Source organism: Drosophila takahashii, chromosome 2R (genome assembly GCF_030179915.1).
Source record: "Drosophila takahashii strain IR98-3 E-12201 chromosome 2R, DtakHiC1v2, whole genome shotgun sequence".
Lineage (NCBI taxonomy): Eukaryota > Metazoa > Arthropoda > Insecta > Diptera > Drosophilidae > Drosophila > Drosophila takahashii.
The window spans coordinates 33,519,144-33,541,026 of record NC_091679.1 but is presented as its reverse complement, the minus strand read 5'-3'; the positions used below and the strand labels follow the sequence as shown (position 1 = coordinate 33,541,026).

General features: G+C 43.8%; 7 protein-coding genes across 10 annotated transcripts; 3 read left to right on the top strand and 4 right to left on the bottom strand.

Annotated features, from left to right (window-relative positions):
- Positions 1-55: 55 nt before the first annotated feature.
- Positions 56-5,502, top strand: Hmgs (hydroxymethylglutaryl-CoA synthase). 3 transcript variants are annotated; one of them, XM_017159424.3, is made up of 2 exons: positions 56-187; positions 3,758-5,502. In XM_017159424.3, exon 2 carries the CDS (start codon positions 3,791-3,793, stop codon positions 5,177-5,179), a length of 1,389 nt encoding a protein of 462 aa, XP_017014913.2. In that variant the 5' UTR covers positions 56-187; positions 3,758-3,790; the 3' UTR covers positions 5,180-5,502. The 3 variants fall into 3 exon arrangements, with proteins under 3 accessions (XP_017014913.2, XP_017014914.2, XP_017014912.2); XM_017159425.3 differs by lacking the exon at positions 56-187 and adding an exon at positions 1,662-1,863; XM_017159423.3 differs by lacking the exon at positions 56-187 and adding an exon at positions 2,829-2,959.
- Positions 5,501-8,568, bottom strand: LOC108069366 (alpha-N-acetylgalactosaminidase). 2 transcript variants are annotated; one of them, XM_070213511.1, is made up of 8 exons: positions 8,417-8,568; positions 7,271-7,502; positions 7,183-7,212; positions 6,918-6,965; positions 6,681-6,858; positions 6,052-6,623; positions 5,692-5,993; positions 5,501-5,632 (listed from the first exon to the last, which is right to left on the bottom strand). In XM_070213511.1, exons 2-8 carry the CDS (start codon positions 7,372-7,374, stop codon positions 5,601-5,603), a joined length of 1,266 nt encoding a protein of 421 aa, XP_070069612.1. In that variant the 5' UTR covers positions 7,375-7,502; positions 8,417-8,568; the 3' UTR covers positions 5,501-5,600. The 2 variants fall into 2 exon arrangements, with proteins under 2 accessions (XP_070069612.1, XP_017014915.3); XM_017159426.3 differs by lacking the exon at positions 8,417-8,568 and having other exon boundaries at positions 7,271-7,739.
- A 584-nt stretch (positions 8,569-9,152) lies between these two features.
- On the top strand, positions 9,153-10,427 carry Nup62 (Nucleoporin 62kD). The gene has a single exon (XM_017159471.3). The coding sequence runs from the start codon at positions 9,211-9,213 to the stop codon at positions 10,375-10,377; it is 1,167 nt and encodes a 388-aa protein (XP_017014960.2). The 5' UTR covers positions 9,153-9,210; the 3' UTR covers positions 10,378-10,427.
- On the bottom strand, positions 10,428-12,106 carry wcd (U3 small nucleolar RNA-associated protein 18 homolog wicked). The gene has a single exon (XM_017159470.3). It carries the CDS (start codon positions 11,999-12,001, stop codon positions 10,472-10,474), a length of 1,530 nt encoding a protein of 509 aa, XP_017014959.2. The 5' UTR covers positions 12,002-12,106; the 3' UTR covers positions 10,428-10,471.
- A 172-nt stretch (positions 12,107-12,278) lies between these two features.
- On the bottom strand, positions 12,279-13,399 carry LOC108069260 (transcription factor E4F1). Its single transcript, XM_017159264.3, has one exon. The coding sequence runs from the start codon at positions 13,141-13,143 to the stop codon at positions 12,358-12,360; it is 786 nt and encodes a 261-aa protein (XP_017014753.3). The 5' UTR covers positions 13,144-13,399; the 3' UTR covers positions 12,279-12,357.
- Positions 13,400-13,567: 168 nt separating this feature from the next.
- On the top strand, positions 13,568-14,675 carry LOC138912219 (serine protease grass-like). The gene is made up of 4 exons (XM_070212107.1): positions 13,568-13,829; positions 13,897-13,939; positions 14,009-14,160; positions 14,215-14,675. Exons 1-4 carry the CDS (start codon positions 13,607-13,609, stop codon positions 14,619-14,621), a joined length of 825 nt encoding a protein of 274 aa, XP_070068208.1. The 5' UTR covers positions 13,568-13,606; the 3' UTR covers positions 14,622-14,675.
- Positions 14,676-19,837: 5,162 nt separating this feature from the next.
- On the bottom strand, positions 19,838-21,051 carry LOC108069262 (serine protease grass). Its single transcript, XM_017159266.3, has 4 exons — positions 20,850-21,051; positions 20,732-20,777; positions 20,517-20,671; positions 19,838-20,262 (listed from the first exon to the last, which is right to left on the bottom strand). Exons 1-4 carry the CDS (start codon positions 21,049-21,051, stop codon positions 19,871-19,873), a joined length of 795 nt encoding a protein of 264 aa, XP_017014755.1. The 3' UTR covers positions 19,838-19,870.
- Positions 21,052-21,883: the final 832 nt, after the last annotated feature.

Below are 21,883 nucleotides of genomic sequence, written 5' to 3'. Positions count from 1 at the left end.
GGATTCACGTGATGGGGCCAGTGTTGGGCAGCGCACGCGGCGAACAGCTGACCGCGCCGAACAGCTGCTCGGCCGCACGCGCTTTCAACACTGCCCGGATGAGGTGCCGCAGTTTCGTTGCTTAATTTTATTCGAGATTAGTTTAGTTTTAAACATATCGCCCGCCCTGGACCATTAATATTAGCAAGTAAGTCGAGTGCGTGTTGCCGGCGAACCTGTGCTGCGCTGGAGGGCGGCAGTGGGCGGGGCAGGGCAGCAGATTGGTCGCTGATGTAACCAGAAGTCGCAAGAACAATATGTGGGCTACTGGGATTGAAAATTGTTAATCGGGGAAAAGCTGTTTTATAGGCCTTTTCCAGTTGCTTTTAATCTTGCGATTACGGGAAAGTATTACTTTTCAGTCATACGAGTCTCTATGGCCTGGTTTCATAACCCCGACCCCTAAACTCTGCTTATCTCCCGGCTCTCGAATACACGTGTGTTTTTTGGTCGGGGGCACCACGACCTTTGACCTCCCCGCCTCCCCCCTTCCACACCCTTTCTACAGCCGAAAAAGGCAATGATTCAAGAGCAAACAATTAGCCAAGTGCGCATCAGTTCCAGGAAATGTTTACTCAAATATTTCCCAATTTCGAAGTGCTAAAAATAAGCACACAAAACCACAACAGTGCCCCCTTCCACTCCCTTTACCCTCCATTGGCTCCTTATCCGCATAAACAGTGCATCCATTTCCATACTTAATCCCAAGGGCTGCTTAGGCGCAGCGGGTGAGCCTCATTTTACACACAGGCACTGGGAGAAAATGGTGCTATAATTTCATTAAATAGGGTTCCTAAGATTTAAAGTAATGAGTCATACATTTACACAACAGCACAATTTATTTCCTCATTTTAGAAGCGGTTTCTTTTCTGTCATGTAAATTAAGTCACAAACATTCGTGGAATTTTTTTATTTGAGTACTATAATTTTGCTAACTTTACTCATAAGTTTTTAGCAAGATCTTAAAAGTCATTCCTTTAAACCAATGTTTTTACTCAAATTATAAGTAAGAGTACATTCATTAATCCTAAAAGAGGTTTTATTTTATTATCTTCTTAAGTTGAATTTAAATTTAAATTATACCTAAAATGCATGAAAGTCTTTCATAATTATGACTAGTCATTGTAATAAAACATGAAAGATTTTCTGTAGTGATTAATTAAAAATCGACAAAAATTAAGATTTTATTTTGGGATATAAGAACTTTCTCTGTTTCCTAATTTCCTAGGCACATTTGTTTCTGAATCAAATATGTACCAGGATAAATTGAAATAAAAAATAAAAAAAAACATTTTCTCTCGTGTAGGTTTGCTAATATGGTAAAATGTCCTATCTATGCGGCAGTACATAGTATATTGCAGGAAGCCGCTTTGTTCCGTTCTTATCAGCGATTGGCCGCCTTTGATCTTTACCCCATCGCATAAAGCCACGACTATCTGCGAATATCTATAGACTCCGGCGACTTCTTAGCCCCGACGTAGACGTTCGTGCTCGCTGGCCGTATCTAAGCGATAAATATTTCCCGTAATTATGCACGATCGCTATTTGTTCGCCGAGCGCTTTCAGCAATTGGCATTGACTTACAGCGCCTCTGTTTGCTGTTCGCTGTTTCTGAGGCCGTTTGAGGCCTCTCCGCTGCCAATTCCGCCGTCATGGTCATATTCATATGCCAGTGCAGTAACCCAATGGCCGTCAGTCCGCGGAGAGATTCGATCGAGTGAGCCTCGCGCTTCCCAACCTTCCCAAACCAAAACCAAAAGTTCCAGACCGAAAAGTGAAAACGTATCGTCAATAGGCCAGTGGTCGCAGGTGCTAAGAGTAACGGTAAACATGTCAATCGCTTTTCGGGTTTGGGCCACACACTCGCTCACTCTTATCGGTTATACAATATAGATGCGTGTTATTTTTTATGTTTTCCGAATATTCGGAGGGGAATACACGGAGGGAGAGCGGTTGGTGGGCATGACCCACTTATGGGCGAAGACGCTCCCAACCTGTCCCACAATTCTCCACTGAAACCGTTTTAGGTTGAACATGTGCTGATTAAATTGTAATAAAAAATAATTAAAAAACATTCAAGAAAAATATATTTTGCCAGTTCATAATATTTATAATTTATAATGCTTTGGTTTAATATGTAAAAAACTAGTTTTTTGTAAGGTAAATAAGGAACAGCGGTTTCTGGATAGTGCAATAAAAATTAAGATTTATGTCATATATCGTTTTTTGTTTGAGTAATGTATTAAAAACGTATGATTTAATGGTAGTTATTTTCATATTTAAATACATAAATTTATAATGCTTTGGTAAATTTAAAATGTGAAAAACTAGTTTTTTGTAAAGTAAACACTAAAAAGCGGTTTCTCGACAATATGTGCTTAAAAAAATTAAGACTTACATCTGTCATATATCGTTTATTTTATGATATAATAAATTTATGATATTTATTTTCATATTTAAAGTAATAATTATAAAAAATATCTTAAAATTATAAATTGTGGACATCAATAGGCACTAATTCCTATTTTATCATACTTAGACCTCTAAAAGAACTCTTAGTTTCTCAATGTGTAGCCACAGCATCCACGGCCCTGTCCCTTTTGGGCCTTTGGTTTTGGGCTTGTCTTCTTGGCTTACATTTATTGTGATGCGTATGTTTTGGTTTACTTTACTTCGGTTTAGTGCTCTCTTTTGTGAAGTTCGTCTGAGCGGGGGAAACTTTCTCCGCTTCTGCGGCTCTCTCTCGTGGCCTCTTGGCCAGGGAAATCAGTTTCGACCCCCCTTACCATTACCATTCCCAAAGCGGCGCCTCTGCCGCGGAGACTTTGATGACTTCTTCAGCCCAACTCAAAGTCACTGGCTTACACACGTCCAACGCAGCTCGAGCGTGCAACAGGTTGTCTCTGCCCTCGTCCAATTTGTAAGCATTATAGAAATACGCCGTGATTGCGCGGGGAGAAAGTTTCCCAATGCCAATTGGCAGTGGAATTCGGGCCACATCGAGAACTCAGCTTGAATTAAACCTAAAGAACCTCTAAACAAGTAGTGAAAATGTCTTAACCCTTAAGATAACATAACTTCTGAACCTCGTTAAAACAAAGATATCATAGAACAATAGGTGGAAATAGTGATTTATAAAGTCAGTTGTGTTACAACAAATTCTTCATTATAAATATTAAATTTTCACGAGACTTTGAAATATAATTTTTAGGAAAATCTTGATATAGGGAGTTGTGTTACAAGAATTTTTTAATTATAAGTGATTTTAATAGTTAGTCGTGTTACAAATAGTTCTTCATTTAAAATATAAATTTTACAAGAGGTATAGGAAAATAGTGATTTAAATAGTCAGTTATGTTATAAGAATTTCTTAATTTTAAATATGAAGTTTACAAGAAATGTAGGAAAATAGTGATTTAAATAGTCAGTTTTAATACTTTATGTATAAAGTGATTTGAAGTAATTTTAATAGTTGTTTTAATACTTTTTGTATAAAGTGATTTGAAGTAATTTTAATAGTTGTGTTACAAGAAGTTCTTCGTTGTAAATATGAAGTTCACAAGAGATATAGGAAAATAGGGATTTAAATAGTCAGTTGTGTTATAAGAAGTTATTCATTAAAAGTATGAATTTTACTTCAGGTTTAGGAAATCATATCTGCTATGAAAGTTGATACAGCCAATCCTAACTGATAATATCTCAACTATTTCCCTTGCAGAGCTCAGGATTAACTAGATAACCGGATACAATCATGGCATCCCACTGGCCCCAGAACGTTGGAATACGCGCCATCGAGGTGCTCTTCCCCTCGCAGTACGTGGACCAGACCGAGCTGGAGACCTTCGACGGCGCCTCCGCGGGCAAGTACACAATTGGCCTGGGCCAAGCCAAGATGGGCTTCTGCTCGGACCGCGAGGACGTCAACTCGCTGTGCCTGACGGTTGTGAGCCGCCTGCTGGAGCGGTACCACGTGAAGCACTCGGAGATCGGGCGGCTAGAAGTCGGCACCGAGACGATCGTGGACAAGTCCAAGTCTGTCAAGTCGGTGCTGATGCAGCTGTTCGCCGAGAGCGGTAACACGGACATCGAGGGCATCGACACCACAAACGCCTGCTACGGCGGCACGGCGGCGCTCTTCAATGCCGTCAACTGGGTGGAATCCTCCAGCTGGGATGGCCGCCTGGCCCTGGCCGTCTGTGCCGACATCGCCGTGTATGCCAAGGGTGCTGCGCGCCCAACTGGCGGCGCTGGTGCGGTGGCCATGCTGGTGGGTCCAAATGCGCCGCTGATCTTCGATCGCGGACTGCGCGCCACGCACATGGAGCATGCCTACGACTTCTACAAGCCCGACCTCAGCTCCGAGTATCCGACGGTGGACGGAAAGCTCTCCATTCAGTGCTACCTGTCTGCCCTGGACACCTGCTACCGGTTGTACCGCAAGAAGTTCGACCAGCAGCAGAAGGATAGCTCAGCCAACTTAAGCACCTTCGACGCCATCCTGTTCCACACGCCCTTCTGCAAGCTAGTGCAAAAGTCCGTGGGTCGCCTGAGCTTCAACGACTTCCTGCTGAGCAGCGAGGCGGAGCGCACGAAGCAGTTTCCCGGCCTGGAGCGATTCAATAGCTCCACGCTGGAGAGCACCTACTTCGATCGCGATGTGGAGAAGGCCTTCCTCACCCAGTCGGCGGAGATCTTTGCCAGCAAGACCAAGAAATCGCTGCTGCTGGCCAACCAGGTGGGCAACATGTACACCCCGTCGGTTTACTCGGGTCTGGTGTCCCTGCTGATTGGCGAGCCGGCCAAGGAGCTGGTGGGCAAGCGGATTGGGGTGTTCTCCTACGGCTCCGGACTGGCGGCATCCATGTACTCGATAAGTGTGACCCAGGACGCGGCCGCCTTTGAGCAGTTCGTGGCGAAACTGGACTATGTGCAGCCGCTGCTGAATTCGCGCGAGAAGGTGGCCCCCGAGCAGTTCTCCGCCCTGATGGAGGTGCGGGAGAAGAACAACCATGCGGCGCCCTACACGCCCACCGGCAGCATCTCCTCCCTGTTTCCCGGCACCTACTACCTGAAGGACGTCGACGCGCTGCATCGTCGCACCTACGAACGCACGCCGACCATCAGCAATGGGGTGCACTAACCTTCGGTTCGGTTCTGGTTTCGCCTCCAACTTGACAATAACTTTAACACTCTCTCGACCAAAAGCTGTAGCTGTAGGCGGTAACTATTTATAACTTTCCTTTCTCTCTTCTTAACCGGGTCCTAATCGCATATATACTACGCCTATTATTTATACAAGCTTGCGAATTAACTCCATCATCCAGTCAGACCTTATTTATACCATGGAACAAGTCTTAACTAGCGTCGGTACTGCAATTTATGCCTATAAATGTACAATACTTATACCTGTGTGTAAGGCACACAATCGATTGTTTTACGAACAATAAAAATCAACAAAGTCTACCTGTTTACTTGGTTTATTATCAGAGTTTGCTTAATAGATAAGCATGTATAGGAGCATATTCGATTTGATGGCAGCGGCTGATTTGCATATCTTCCGATTACAACGCAGTAAACTTGTAGAAAGTTACACCTAAGGCAGGGGAAAATAAAATAGGTAAGGGGCAGATCAAGTTAAGCCACTGATTTTACCATTGGGATTGACGCGTGTGATGAACTGACTCGTCGACTGGAAGACTCCCAACTTATTGCTGGCATCGTACAGATCCTGCACACGGTAACCCTTGGGATTGGTCAGTCCGAGGTCCTTGGCGGTGAAGGGGATCCTGTAGGGAGCTCCGTCATCCCGGCGACTGACGAAGGCCACGGCATACGAGTGATGTCCGCTCTTGGTCACTGGCGTAATGGGTCGTTTCCAGACCTCGATTTGGTTTCTCGAGAGAACTCGAAGCCCCTGGATGCCCAGCTCGTCCTGGTTCACAGCAATTACCTCGCTGCAAAAGGAAAACTATTAGAAATTACTACTAAATGCTTTATACCTGTTAAACCCACCGATTCTGCAGAATATCCTTGATCTCGGGACGCACTGCCGCCAGATCGTTGGACATAATTAGGGGCGCCGCCATAACCGCCCAAATGGCCATCTGCAGCTTGCTTTGGTCGTAGCTCAGGCCATAGTTGCCCAGCAGCAGCATGTCGGGATCGTTCCAGTGACCTGGGCCACCGTGCGGCTGAATCCTGTCCTGGTTCTTGGCAAAGTAGTCCATGATCTGCATGAGCGACTCCAGGGAGTCGTCGATGTCGTCCCAGTTGCGCCACAGATTGCAGTGCTTCTTGAGCGACTCATAGTCGGGCATTTCGCCGGCATCCTCTTGATAGGCGGGCCAACTGCAGGAGTAAACCATCGGACGGCCCGTTTCGTTCAAGAGGCGCCCAAACTCCGGATACCCAGTGGCCATGTCGCTGATATTGGCATAGCATCCGTCCAGCTTCACATAGTCCACGTCCCAATCGGCGAAGGTCTGGGCATCCAGCTGCATGTGCTTTATCACTCCAGGATAGCCAGCACAGGTGTTGGTGCCGTAGTCCTGGTACAAGCCAAACTTCAGACCCTTGTTATGAATCTAAAATAATTTTAAATTATGTGGGGTCTTTTAAGGATATAATATACGATAGATTACATGATCGGATAGCGCATTTAATCCGCTGGGGAAGCGTTTCTTGTCTGGTACTAGCTTTTGGGTATCGTTGTCCCGATTCTTCTCGAGCCAGCAATCGTCTATGATAATGTACTCGTAGCCAGCCTCCGCATAGCCTTCGGAAACCAAAAGATCAGCATGTCTTTGGAAGAGTTTCTCACTGAAATGGGGGGTAATCTTGAAACCATTGTGGTAATTAGTTAGGTATATGGTCTTTACCTAATGCACTCATCGGGATAAAGCTGACAATCGGTCAAGCAGCGAAACCTGAAATTATTATTAATTAAGAATGTATAATAATCAAGTTAGACTGATCTTAAGTTATTACAAAGCACGCACAGTTTACATGCAGAGGCCTAATTTAGAAATCTAATATGATATAAGCAATGTGAGTAATTATACAACTTAATGGGAATTCTGACAAACGAATCTGAATTTTTAAAGATCTATTTTAGTGATATGATCTACGTAACCGATTACTCACCGCTCCCAGGACATCCAGCCCATGGGTGGCCTGAAAACAGGGAATTTCAATTTAGTAACGAAGAATCCAATCATTATTAAATACTCACTTGAGTGCCAGACCATTATCGAGGCCCAGGGATAGTTGCAGAACCTGCAGCAGGAGGATCCCGCCCAGTAAGACGCCCCACGTTCTTCCGTACATCGCGACCATTTGGCACCGACTGAATCCTGGCCTCTGGCTGCCTGGGAATTTATATTCTCTTGCGGCGGCACTCCAGATAAGTCTGTTTGCCCGGGCCACCTGAAGAGTTGCGCAGGGAGGAGGTGGAGGACCTAGAGCTGAAGACCCGGCAGAAGGTTAGTGGCTAATTGCTATTGCAGTGGAGCACACCCATCGACTGATTGGTGTTCGCCGGGTGGAACAAACAGCAGGCCTTTTCGATTGCAGGAGGAGCCGGAGCCCCTTATCACGCCAAGTTCACAGCGATCACAGGGAGCAAACAGCGAAAAGTGCGGAGAGGCTTCGGCGACTTCTGATATGCTTTTGTTGTTCAATTCTGGCGCTGTTTGCCAGCTAGATTGGACTACAAAGTTGGGGAACTTGGGGAGCATAGGATGGATCATGGGACTAGTGATGGGTAAAGGTACTGTTTACTAGGTAGGTTTAGGTACTATAAGAAGCAGAACAATTTTTTTTTAGGATTTGGTCATAAACTTTTTAAATTTTTTTTGACTGTTTCGTAGTCTTAAATGACACCCATTTTTATAAAATAAACAAAGGAAGATACCAGAGGTATATTTCCCCTTCTGATTCAAAACTTCATCATTAATTTTTAAATGTATTTTAGAAGATGTTCAAAAGTAAAGTAATTTGTATTATGTAAACATATCTAAGTAAAAGTAAACTTTTTAAATTATGTATTGTCAAAATATTAATACTTTTCAAATTATGTCGATGTTTTATGGATAACATTTTAATTCATTTTTCATATAAATTACTTATCTAGTAAGTACTCCAAAACTTTTGTACCTTAGGTACTTTTTTGCAGTAGTTTGTGACCTAGCCCTAACAAATGCTACCTTTCCCAGCTCCGAAAAGAACATTGTTCCCTTCTGATAGTGAGTACATATACACATGTGTTTTGCTGAATTGCATTTACAAATGCAATTACTAAACCAAGTGCCGTTGCACTCTGCATAGGTTTTAATTAATTTTTTGACCCAAATGTTACCCTTATCGCTTTTCTACTTACAGATAACGAAGGTGAGTAATTAAAGCCGTTGTTTTGTTATTGATTTTATAAGTTCAGTTTTTTCTTCTGGAGGCCAGATTTTCTTGTTTTGTGCGCTTTAATATTCAAGTTACGCGGATTATCTTTAAGCTATGTACAAAACAATCTAAGTCTAAATAATGCCACAGAACCAGTGTTGAATGTCGATTTAAAATATCAGCTGAATCGAGATAAAAAAGAGTATTTTAATTTGAAAATAGTAGGTATCAGTACTAAGGTTACAATATCTCTCGACAAGAAAAACATTTTAAGGAAATTAATATTAAATTTTTATGTTACTTAATACTGTTTCTGTAATAAAAACCTTCCCATCATTTAAACTTTCTTTAAGTAAATTTAAGCATCACTAAGTTTCTCCACTTTTTCCTACTTTTTAAACCACTTATTGATCTCATTCAAAAATCGCCTATTAGTTGGTAGAGTTTTAAGAATTAAAAAAGTCCAAAAACTACAATATTTAAAAAACTTCAAAGCGACTGTAAAAAGTGATTACGAAAATGAATAAAAATAATAGTAGTCATTTATAAAATATTATTTTCAGTTAATGATTTTAGGTCGAATTTCAATTTGAATTCGCCCGCTTTGTTCAAAAAGGTACCGCAAACTTTGGCTAGAAAATAGCTAGTTGTATGAACATCGGTGGTTTTCCAACACCGAAAATATTAAAAATCTCCAACCCTGGTCGCTTTTGGCGTGTTTTCGTTTGACTGCAGTTTTATTATTTATTATTACTCCGTTTCCGAAGGATTTCGAGCATGGTATTCCAGTTGCCCACGACCACCGCCGCTCCGATAGGAGGCGCATCCTCCTTCTCCTTCGGCCTGGGCGCAGGGACACCCGCTGCAGCCGCAGCCCCAGGAGCACCGGCCGCCGTTCCCGCCACAAAGCCCACTTTCTCGTTCGGAGGACCGGCGGCTGCTCCCAATCTTGGTGGTGGCGATGCGGACAACAGCAAGGCGGCACAGGCTCCGCCGGCCTTCGGATTTGGCCTGGCGGCTCCTGCTGCAGCAGCTCCTCTAACCGCCAATCCGGTTTCAACTGCTGCGACCCCAGTTGTAACCTCTGCTCCCGCCTTTGGGACGGGTTTCCTGGGCCAGCCGACGGCAGCAGTGGTGCCCAGCTTGGCCACCAGCACACCGAACACGGCCGCACCGGCCACCACTGGACTACTGGGCGGCACAGGACTGGGAGTCGCCAAGAGCACTGCGCCTGCTCCCACAACTTTGTCAGCAGCTCCGACGGCCATAGCTCCGCAACTGGGAGTCGCACCGGCTGCCACTCTTAGCGCCGGAGGCGGAGCCTTTGCCAATCTAACCACCGAGACTAAGACCACCGACTCCTCGGCCGTCTCCACCGCCTCACAGTTGTCGTACAATCAGCTGGAGGAGCACATCAACAAGTGGACCCTGGAGTTCGAGGAACAGGAGAAGGTCTTCACCGAACAGGCCACCCAGATCAATGCCTGGGACAAGCTGCTCATTAGCAACAACCAGAAGATCGTGGAGCTGAATGATGCCGTGAAGAAGGTGAAAACCGATCAGCAGGTGCTCGACCAGGAGCTCGAGTTCATAGCCACGCAGCAGAAGGAGCTGGAGGACAGCCTGGCGCCGCTAGAGAAGGAGTTCGTGAATCTGCCGCGCGTGGACATGGAGCGCAGCCAGACGTATTTGATGGTCGAGAACCTGGACACGCAGCTAAAGCAGATGTCCGAGGACCTGAAGGAGATCATCGACAACCTCAACGAGGCCAACAAGGGCCAGGACACCACGGATCCCATCATTCAGATAGGCAAGATCCTCAACGCCCACATGAGCTCCCTGCAGTGGATCGAGTCGCAGTCGTCGAACATCTGCAAGAAGCTGGACGACATTGGCAAGATTCAGGACTCCCAGAAGCGGGACATCTTTCGAGCGCCCTTTTAAACACTTAGTCTTATAAAGTTTGTTAATTAAAGCTCCCAAATACGAACACATTTTCACATAAGAATATTTTATATAAATCATACAGCCTTCAAAATCAATAACCCTTGAAGTACTTAAGCCTAAAGAGCGGCACACGCTTGCCCTTGGTGGCGAGGGCCAGGAAGCTGCTGTGCGGCGAAAAGGCCATAGAGTCCACGTAGCCCAGGTTGTCGCTCTGCTCCGGAAAGTTCGAGTACACGGTGGCGCTGGGGAAGTGGGCCAGCTTCACGGCATTCGGGGCCGCACTGGAGCTCATGGCCAGCAGCTCGGATGAGTGATTGAACTGCAGATCCGAGATGCCCGTCCGCAGGTTCATGAAGCGCTTCTCGGGCTGTGGGGCTTTCGAGGCAAACACGCTCTCGTAGTCGTAGACATTCACGACGCCCTCCTTGCTGCCGGTGGCCAGGAGGCGTTGATTGGGCGCCAGTTGAATGCACTGACCATTGATGCAGCCGTCGTCCAGGAAGGTGTGTTCGATGAGGTTCTGCCGGAGGTTTAGCACGGTAACATTGGAGCTGGCACCGCAGACGAGGACCCTCTTGGAGTCCCCCGACCAGGTGAGTCCCTTCACCTTGCCCTCCTGCTTGAAGCTGTGCAGCAGCTCATTTGTGTTGGCCGTCAGCAGGTGAATGGCTCCGAATTTCCCCGCAGCTATGATGAATTTGCCACAAGGGGAAACTTCAAATTGGTGCATGGTCTTCATGTCGCCCGGCAGCGTCAGCTTGGATTCCTTGGCCTCCAGCAGGTCGTACGAGTAGTAGAATCTCCTTAGCGAGCCAAAGAACGCCTTTGTGCCGCAGGGAGCAATCCGCGAGCAGATTAGCGCGAACTTCTTGAAGCGCATGCTGTGCAGCTTCTCGTTCTTCTGCCCGTCCACCGTGTAGATGGTGGCTATGGAGTTCTCCCCGGCCACCAAGGCGGCGGTGCTGGTGGGATGGAACTGAATGCTGGTGACCAGGCCCTCGGAATAGGTGGATCTGTTTAAATCCTTGACCCGCTTGAAGTTAAGCGTCTTCTGCGGCAGATCGCTGCCCCTGGCGGCCTTGCGATCGATGAAGCCCACCGTCTTGAGCAAATCCTCTTCGTCGTCGGAGGAATTCTCCTCCCCCTCGTTCTTCACCTTCTTTTCCGCCCACTTGGGTTGGTTGAGCGTGCGATGGAATCGCGCCGTCAGGTACTCCTTGTACGACTTGTCCTTGCGCAGGTGATTCAGGGGACCCGTGTGCTTGGTGGCCCGCTTGACATCGCCCACCTGGATGTCCTCGTCGTCGGAATCCGACCATGCCGCCTTCCGCTTCTGGCCGGGATTCTCTTGCTTCCGGTCGTCCTCCTCCTCGCCGTCGTCGCTGGGCTGCCACTTCTGGCCCACGGACTTGGCCAGATTGGTGAGGAAGCGCTGGCGGTCGCCGAAGAGCACCTTTTCCATGGGCACCTCCACATAGTTGAGGTCTTTCGCCTGCGAGGCCTTCGGTACGAAGCGCTGCCTCGGCTGCTTCTGCTTCGCCTGCTCCTCCTCCTGCTTGCCGTACAGGGCCATCAGGTCCTTGAGATCCTCCAATCCATCGCTGGACTCGTCTGAACTCATTGCGCTCGTTGGGAATGCCCAAAATTCGTTTATTTACGACGGTTTTCGTGGGCTGCTCTAAAATTTACACGTGCAGCTGGGCGGGAAATGCACTAACGCTTTGAGTGCAAAATACCACAAAACGAATGGTCTATCGATAAGTGTGACCCCCAGCGATTGCAGAGGCGAACAGTTATCGGTGGTAAGGGCGGCAGAATTTGAATTTATGAAGATGATTTTAGTATTAATTAATAAATATGCCATTTAAGTTGTACCCCTTTTAACAATTTCTACCAAGTAAAAATATAACATTTTACTTTATTTCAGTGCACTTTAAGGTATAAAAACAATCGCAATTACACGAAATTCAGTGCATATTAGCTGACTTCCTCGTTTGAAAACTCGCGCTTCCTTTTTTCCACACTTCCCACACAGACGTTTAAGTGACGGTTTAGGAAGCCTTCGTATTTGTAATTCCGCCCACAGCGATCGCAGCCGAAAAGGGCCTTTCTCTTGAGGGAGTCAGATTCCTTTTTTTCCCCTTCCTCGGACCTCAGCCGCAGGACACACGCGTCGCAGGCATATCGACGAGTCACTTGGCCAGGTTTAAAATGGGCCTCAAATCTCTTGTGGCAGAAGAGACAATCGAAGGTTTTGGAGACGGTGACATCGGAATTTTCTTGGCTCCCCTTCTTGGATTTCCGGCTCTTCAGATGGCTTGACAAATGTTTTCGATACTCTAACTCCTTCTCGAACTTTTCATTGCAGGTACCGCACCTCCGCACAATGAAAGATCCTCCGTGGAGGAGCCTGTGGCTGCTCAAAGCGGTCACGGTGGCGAAGGACTCCTTGCAAATGCTACACTGCAGCGGAGGCATCGCAAGTCCTTCCTTCCTCATCCTTTCGTAGCGCCTTTCGCAGGCCAGCAGATGCACCTTGAAAGCACCAGCCGTGCGAATCCCGTTGCCACAATAGGGACAGTGGAAGAGCAGCTTGTTTTCCTCGGGAAAAACCTCAGGCTTTCGCTCCGCCAGGGGCTCCCTAATCCTCGGCTCCGAACAGGGGGCTATATACACCCGGGTAACAATACCGTTTTCCTCCTTCACCGACAGCAGGGTGGCCGGTTCGAGATCCACAGAAATCCACTCGCCTGCACTTGCCATAATGCGCTGCGTTTCGCCGGGGAGAGAAGGTTGCGAAGAAAGAAGAAAGTGTGAAAGTCGCCTGTCATTGTGTGTGATAGTTAGAAAGTCGGTACTCGATGCCCGATACTCGGAAGCTGTCAGGGCTGGCGAATAAAGAAAGGTAGTACGCGCAAAGTATGCCGCAAAATTTGCTACATTTTGAATTTCAAACAACGCTTATATACCAAATCTTTTCGAAATTGGGAAAATCTGGAATTTGTCTATTAAGGCTGATAACTACATAGGTAATAAAAATGCCGACTGGAATTTATAGTATATTAAATTTTTATAATCAATTTTTCGATAAGAAATTTGGGATCATTGGGATCATTTGGGATCATTGGGTTTGAATTCTGAGTAAGCAATATTAAAACTTTTTATAGCTTCGGTGGACTATAAAAGATGAAAGCTGAATGCCATTGAGTTCAGTCTTAATCTAAATATGAAGATCTTCGTAGCTGGAATCGTTGTCTATTTCTGTCTATTTCTGGGAGCCAACGAAGGATCGGCTTCCTTGCTGGACGAGAATTGTGGGATAACAAGTCGTCCTTCGAGATTTCGGCGGGTAGTTGGAGGACAAGATGCTAAGAGATTCTCGAATCCATGGATGGTAATGGTGCTTCATGAGGATCAATTTCGCTGTGGCGGTTCACTTATCACTTCTCGTAAGTATTTTAATCATGTATTTTTATTTATTTCGATTTACTAATAAATGCGTTTAATGTTTTGCAGGTTTCGTTCTAACAGCAGCGCAATGTGTTTCCGCGTCGACAATGTAATGTAGACCTATAATTTATATTTATTTACGTTTTTTCAAAGTACATTTGACTTCTTCTTTTTTTAGGAAAGTTCGTCTTGGTGTACACGACATGGATATCAGCGAAAATACTAATGAGATAAACATCGATCGAAGCATTGTTCATTCGCAGCACGGAATCCAGCCTTATAATTACGACATAGCTTTGCTTCGAATGGCTCAAGAAGTTGCGTTTTCAGGTATTTAATTGAGTTTGCCAACAATGACCACATAAACTGAAATCTTTTCCTTAGACTATATAAGGCCAATTTGTTTGCTCGTCAATGAAGAAGTGGAAAGAACTAGCCCCACATTTAAGCTTACCGGCTGGGGTAAAACTGAAAATGGTGAAATGAGCAATATTCTGCAGACAACCAATTTACAAGATGTCAATATTTCCTATTGCAAACATAAATTTGGTCTAAGCCTTGATCAATCCCATATATGTGCCGGCAGTTTAACAAGCGATTCATGTACGGGGGACTCGGGATCACCGTTGAGCGCAGAGTTATCTTACCAGGAAACTAACCGGGTATTCCAGTTCGGTATTGTCAGCTTCGGATCTCTTAGCTGTAGAAGTTTTGCAGTTTACACAAATGTTACACACTTTTTGGGATGGGTTACCAACTTAATTTTGCTAAATTCCGATTTTAGTATCTGATTCAGATTCATGATTTTGAAGTCCACTGAATGGTTCCATCACATAATAAATGACACTTTATTGAGAGCAATATTCTACCAAGTTTTTCCTTTAATAATGTACGAAATTTCATTATTACACACAAATAAATCGATTGGTACAATAAACCTATATAATAGACAAACAGTCCCCAAAATGGTCAATTCTACCAATCAAATAGTTCCTCTCACAACAACAAAATACACACAAATAACAAAGACACACACCTAATGCAAAATAAAATACACGTAACTATTTTTAATAGTAGAATACCATTTTTTTATAGTTACGTAACTATCCGTAAAGTTCAATTTTACATATTAAATTTGTTTTATTCATCGGAAATAAACAAATCCAATGTAAATCACAATAAATCATAAAAAACACATAATATATTTAGTTTGAAAAAGGTTTCTCAACTCTGAAATTCAGGAACATGTCCTTCGAGCGCACCTAATCCCCGCCCAACTCCTTCCGTTGTGGTAAGCTGGGGATCCCTGCTTTATGACACGCGTAATGCGAGTCAAAATATGCAATTAAACAAAAACTTCTTGACTGGAAAAATATTTGCATAACTTGGGCAAACAAATGTCGGAGCACGTCGTCCTCGTCACCAGTCGACAATGCCGAGTTGTTGTTGAACTTGTCATTACACACGCACAAACACAGCGAGCACCAGTCATCAGAGCCACCCACTATCCGCCCACAGCCGCCCATTAAGGGGTGGTGCTCTCACTAAAGTGTGGATTAATAGCTGGGGTGGTGCTGCTGCCAGAAATCAGCGCTCGTAAAATTTACGTAAAATTCATTAAGCGCAACAAAAGACGCTGGCTGAGAGGAAAAAGGTTGGGCCGAAAAAGGGGGGCGCCTGCAATCGCTTAGAGACAAAGCCCTGCATAGTTGATAAGGCGCGTCCTTTGGGGGTGGGGTTTCTGGGTGTGGGTTGAATGGGAGGGTGATGTTGTTCGGTTGGATGGGCGACAAGGTGGCATCTTGTGGTGCCCGCCAGTGACTCCTGCTAACTCAGGCGTCAAGCTTCACTCAGAACAACCAATTTTTGTCATCTCAAAGGATACAACGTTATTGTTGCGCCAGCAAGGCGCTGCTACACTTAAATATAATTTTCTATAAATATTAAAAATATTTTTCATACATTTTAAATAGCTTAAAGTAGGCAAGAGGATTTTTTGAGAATAGAATTTAAAAATTGATTGGAAATAATTAAGTACATAGCAAAGAAAAAAGTTTTTGTTTTAAAAAACGAAAATAACATATTATTCATTTTTTGGTATTTAGAACATTATATAACTTTCTAAAATCCAAAATCGAAATTTTTAATAGTGCTCTTACCCCTTTTGCCGCCCACTTCTAATATCCTTGAGCTCTTGTGCAGCGCAGCGCGACAACTCAGCGCTCCTTAAGTAGCCCGACATTGTGGCAGATCCTTTGCCAATCGCAATCCCATCTCCGGCTCCCAGAGCCCCACTACTACAGACTACCGACTAGCGACTCCCGCCGACTGACAGATTAGCGTGTTGACATTAAGTTTGTCCTTTGACAGTGTAGGCCAACATATGGCCATGTTGGCTTTAAGTATCGGGCCGAATCGGGATGCACATGCAAATGCTGATGGGGCCACGCATTACAGCATGTTGCGGTCTCTGGTGACTCCTACCTCCTGTCTCCCGTATCCTGGTTGATGCCTCCTGTGGCATGTAATGAGTTTTCCATTGCCCGCACACGGTGCATCAGGCTTTCCATGCCTACATAACCGCTGATTTGTGTGGCTGATAATGGGGCGCACGGTAATGCCGGTAATTAACGTCTTTCTGTCCGCCGATATCGGTATATTGACGGCCATTGTCAAGGGCGTGCTTTATTTGCAGTTCGGATGCCTTCTCAACACTGGCCAACAAAGAGAATTAAGCAAAACGGGAAATCTGGCCACACAAAGCATGATACTTTGCTGGCGAAATATAAGCGTACAAAGGAATGCCATTCCGTTCTTACTATAAAATTCACAAATACTCTACAAAAGGTAATAAATCTAATATGGGGAAAAAAGGTGGAAAAATATGTAACGTTTAGTAAAAAGTTTCAAAGCTCATTTTACTTATTTCTAATACTATTTTTCATCATACATTATGGGAATTTAACTCTTAATTGACATTAAAAAAATAAATGCGTTTTTGTAACTCATAATATTGTATGTTGTATGTAATTTAAGAAGTTTTGTGTGCAAATGAAAATGTCTGTGAAAAACTATCGAAAGCTAGCTGAAAATGGCCAGGAAAATAAAACGCTTGCGGCCAACGCTTTCATGTCGACCATAAAAATAGCAGACGCATAAAAAATTAATAAGCGGTGGCCAGTGAGCGAGGACGACGCATTGCCGTTGTTCTTGTCTCTGTAATAAAAAACCCTTCTGTCCTGAATCCTCGAATCTCCCTAACCCCCTACTCCCCGTCAACCCCTGACTATTGTCCACTGTGGCAGACATCATTAATGCATAATTCAAGCGTTTGGCAGTTTTGTGCTCGATGCTTTCAATATTCAATTTGAATGCCGCCCAAAGCGATTCGAAGCGGGTCTCTGTCTGCAGCATTGTTGTCCTTTTGCCGTTGTTGTTCGCTGCCCCATTTTGTTTTCGTCTTCGCTTTCATGCTCGCTTATTTATTTGACCGCCCCCCAATTTCCACGCCCACTTTTCCGCTTTTCCATCAGCGTATACTACCTGCTGCATTATTCAGACGCCTCGACTGTTGTTTTTCCAAACTGTTTTCCTCCTTTTCCCGCCCGCACCAATCGAACAGCGGCGACCTGAAGAATAGAAAAATATTTGGCTTAAGAAAATAAAATGTCCTTTTAACACGAAAAAATATCAAAGAATATTTAACGCTTTTATTTAGTAATTGCTAATTTTAAAACATACAAAATATTTATATTCTCTCGTTTCTCTCTGTCCTTTAAGATCGAAATAAGTTATTTCCTTTTTGCAAATAATTATATATTTTTTATTTAGGAAAAAAAGGTTGAAAATATAAAAAGTGTATGGAAATATATAAGGCATGTGATCCTAAAAGGCTTCTTGGAACTTGATATGCATTTTTCTAAAATTTATAAAACAAAAAAATGCCAGAAATGGAATTTGTGTTAGCGGTGAGTTGAACTGTGAAACTTTTCATTATTCTCATTAAAGTCAAGCTTCCTTCTTAATTTTTTTTGTATATTTTTCTAAACCTTAATCTTAATGTTAATAGCCCAGTATAATCTCCATGTCCAAGTATTTCCTATTTAAAAACTAATATACCACATTGTTTTCGCCCGCAGTGCTATTCCCTTGACCGCTGTTGTACGCCCTGCATGCGTTAGTTGTTTATTAAATATAAATGATTGTCACTTGCGGCATGTTTCTGCCGTGTCCTTTTCGAAGTGAGGCGAAATGTCGATGGTGATGATTGCTCGAATTTCATTGAGCCAGGACATCATGGCCGCAGGACATGGGGGTTCTTATTGCGATCCCTTGTTTGAACTGCAATTGCTTGCAATTTTACCCCTAACATGCGAGGACATGTGAAGCACTTTTCTTTTAGGCGGGCGCCGCTTTGACAAGTCATGCAATTGATATCGATACTGGCCATTTGCCCGTCATAAATGTGGATTGTCACGACGGCATCCCGTCATCGAAGTGGAGTTCCACCACTCCGCGGATCCACCGCTGTGCAATCATCGGCAATCGCCCGATATTGACCACAAAATGCCATTAAAAAATAATTACGAATTTTAATTGGCATTTAGTTGGGGCAAAAAATTAAGTGCGTTCAACATAAAATGTGATTACACCCGTTGCACATAGAGAAAAAAGGATGGGATCAACACAGCAATTAACTTTCAATCGAATTGTTGTACTTGATGGTAGAGGGTGCTTCAGAATCCGCAGTCCCTCGATTTTAGTGGTGCCCAAAACCTATTCAATTTAGAATATTTTATATCTCATTCAATTCTTCTAAGCATCTCTGCCATTTTAAAAATGTATTTTGTGCAAATTTATGTAATTTTATAATTTAAGTTACTTAAGTTACTCATACCAGTAATGAGGCTAAAATTTTTTAAAGGTATTTATATTATTTATTTAATGATAATAACAGCTAATATTTTTTTCGAAGCGTATTTGGAAATCACTAAATGTACCGGTGATTTTTTCGTATCGCTGATAGCATTAACGTTTTTTATTTGTATCCATCCAGCTGGATGGGAATTATATGGGCTGCATGTGTCACCTGATGCGTATAGAAGTACCTGATTGTAGTTGGCACTTAAAAATCAATTAACTGCGGATGCGTCACAAATAATTCCAAATGGAGAGCTCGTCAATTGGGTAAGCGGGATTTTTTGCCCGGAAAACCTTTGCATTCCTTGGAATCCTTGATATATTCATGCAACTACCTCTGCGGCAGCTTTGGGCCACCTCAAATGGTGTGGCAACATGGCATTCCCCCTGTTTTTTCACCTCTTCTCTGCGATTGCGTGCTCTACCCACCGAACCACAAAAACCCCACCGCTCTGCCCAGAAAACAACACTAATTGCGGTATTAAAATAAACTACAATTGCAAATGGCGCATTTTATTGTGAGCCAAAAGGTCGAGGAGGGGGAAGGCCCTTGCTGGCCGCAGTCGGTTGTTATTATTTGCTGCATTCCCTGCTGCTATTTCTGTTTGCCATTTGCATTGTTGCCATTTCCGCTGGATGGTGCATTTTTCTATGTAATTGTGGTTTTGTAATGTGTGACAATTAAATCAGGTTCGTGGAAAGCGAATGAGTGAGAGATTCCCGCGAAGATGGCCAAAAAATCAGCTCTACAATTGGCGCAATACCCCGGTGAGACCCCAAAAAGTACCTCCATTCGTAGGCCTTTCGTATGCCATAATCATATTTAAGGGCTTCCTGGAATATTCGTGCGACTGCAACCTCAATTGCAATTGCAATTGCTGTTGAACAGTTGGTTAGCTTGGACTCGTCCGCCACTTTTCCGCCATCTGCCATCGTCCATCGCTGCCCGTTGTTCTGTTTGGTTGAAAACCACAAATTAAGCAGAGAAATCCTTGCCGTGCATGCGAACGATGGCGCCGGGGCAAACAAAAAAATTCGAAAAGCAGGGGAGATTGAAAACATTTTTCTAGACTAAAAGCTACCCATTAATATTTATTTTGAATTTAATTTCATTTAATTTTTAATACCAGTTTCTTCGCAATGTGTTGAGAAGCCAGGGCATATAGCTCGTTAGATCCATATGTGTGCTATAGCCATCGCAGTTTCCCGTAACCGAGTTGACAATTCCGAGTTGGACAAAGATATAGATGCTTCTGTATTTCACCAGTGCTCCCAAGGGGCTTCCAGAGTCTCCGAAGCAAGCGAACTGCGAGGGATTGCTGCAGCATATGGTGTTCTGCGGAGCCCCGCAAAAGTGTTTCTCCACGCGACGGAGGGACATCGCCTGGAGCGTTGTAGGCATTTGATAAAATTGGGCACTCTGACCCCATCCCGATAGAGTAAAGTCCTGTATCCTGTCTGCGACGGACTGGAATCCCGAATTTGTAAAAATGCATATCGGTCTGATTCTGGCTGCAAAAGAAAGGAATGATTTACAATTACAACTTGGTTAAAATATACTACAAGAAACCCATGAAATAATTTTGAGTATTAATAAACTTTTTGAGAACTTTGAGAATCAATTTAAGAATTTGTTTCCTAAAATCAAGGCGAAAGTATTTTCGAATTGTCTCGCGATCCGAAAACACTTCAACTCAATTTTGAGAGCGTTTAGAAAACTAGTTTTTTAACTTTATCTTTATGAAATTGTAGTAATTTATGTTTACCATTGTATAGCACTGTGCGATCCAGTTTAAGCACTGCAATATCATCGTGCTGGAAATTTACGTACTGCTCATGACGATAAATCGAAATGGCTCGATAGTCTGCAGTTCGGCCATCTGTTGTCCTCGAGGAGTCGTATTCTCCCAATCTAACATATCTGTAATAAAAATAAGTATATAAATAATAAAAAGAAGATGTGTACAAATATGTTACATACAAGTTGTCGTTTATTTGCGTACAATGAGCAGCGGTGAGAACAAAGCCTGAAAGAAAAAGAAAAGAAATGATGAATTAAAGCCTTAAAACTAAAATTTAAAAATGATTTAAATACAAACGGTATGCAATAAGTGAGCCGCCACAGGCAAAAGCCCCATTGCGAATTAAATACGCCATCCATGGAGATCGTCTGGCATTTTGACCACCGATAACTCTCGGTCCATATGGTATTACACATTGTGGGTCTAGTAATCGAGCAGTTCCTAGTTTTCCCAGGCTTAAGATGGATAATAAAGTTAGCAGAGTGATCGCAGCCGTCATCTCAACTCAAAAAGCAAAATACAACTGAAAAGGAACGTTATATTCTCGAAGAATACAAGCAATGCGATTACAAATAAATAAAAATAATAAATGTATAAGTAACGAAAAACGAATTACGATTTCTTGGGAAGTTCCATTAACAGGAAATGTTTTGATAACAACGAGTTGCTTTTAAATAAAGAATATTGATTAAAGCGATTGTACATTTTACATTTGAGTTCATAAAATGACGTGTGTATGGTTGTTCAGTAAGAAAATGTTTTCGTTATGGTACAAAAAATAAATACTAGTAAAAACAAAAACGATCAGAAATTATTTTCTAGATAAATCTCGTATCTTTAAATTCCTGTAAAATATTTGTACAACAAAATTATAAAATCAGAAATCATACATAGGGCATACCCTTAACGTAAATCCACAAAGGGGTATTGAAAAAAATACAAACGCAGGCGAGCGCCCACAAACATGCAACATCCCGACCGCAATGTATTACGAGGGGCGTGGCAGGTCTGGGCAGCCAGATAAATGCCCGTTGCTGCTGTGCTGCAGTTGCTGCTATTGCTGTTGTTGCCGTTGTTGCTGCCATTGTCGTTGCCATGTTGCCACGTTGCATGCAAACAAGTGCAACACACACTCGTGCACAGCGGCAACACAAAGACACGGACGCTGACACGCTGGTGCCCGCACGTCAGCGCTCGTGCGTTTATTTGCCGTTTCCGTTTCCGTCTGTCGACGTCGGCGTCATCGCTCCTGCTTCAGAATCCCCAGTCCCCCCTCCATGCCACCCATTGCGGTCAATTGCAGAGCTCAGATTGCGCGTTAATAAGTTGCT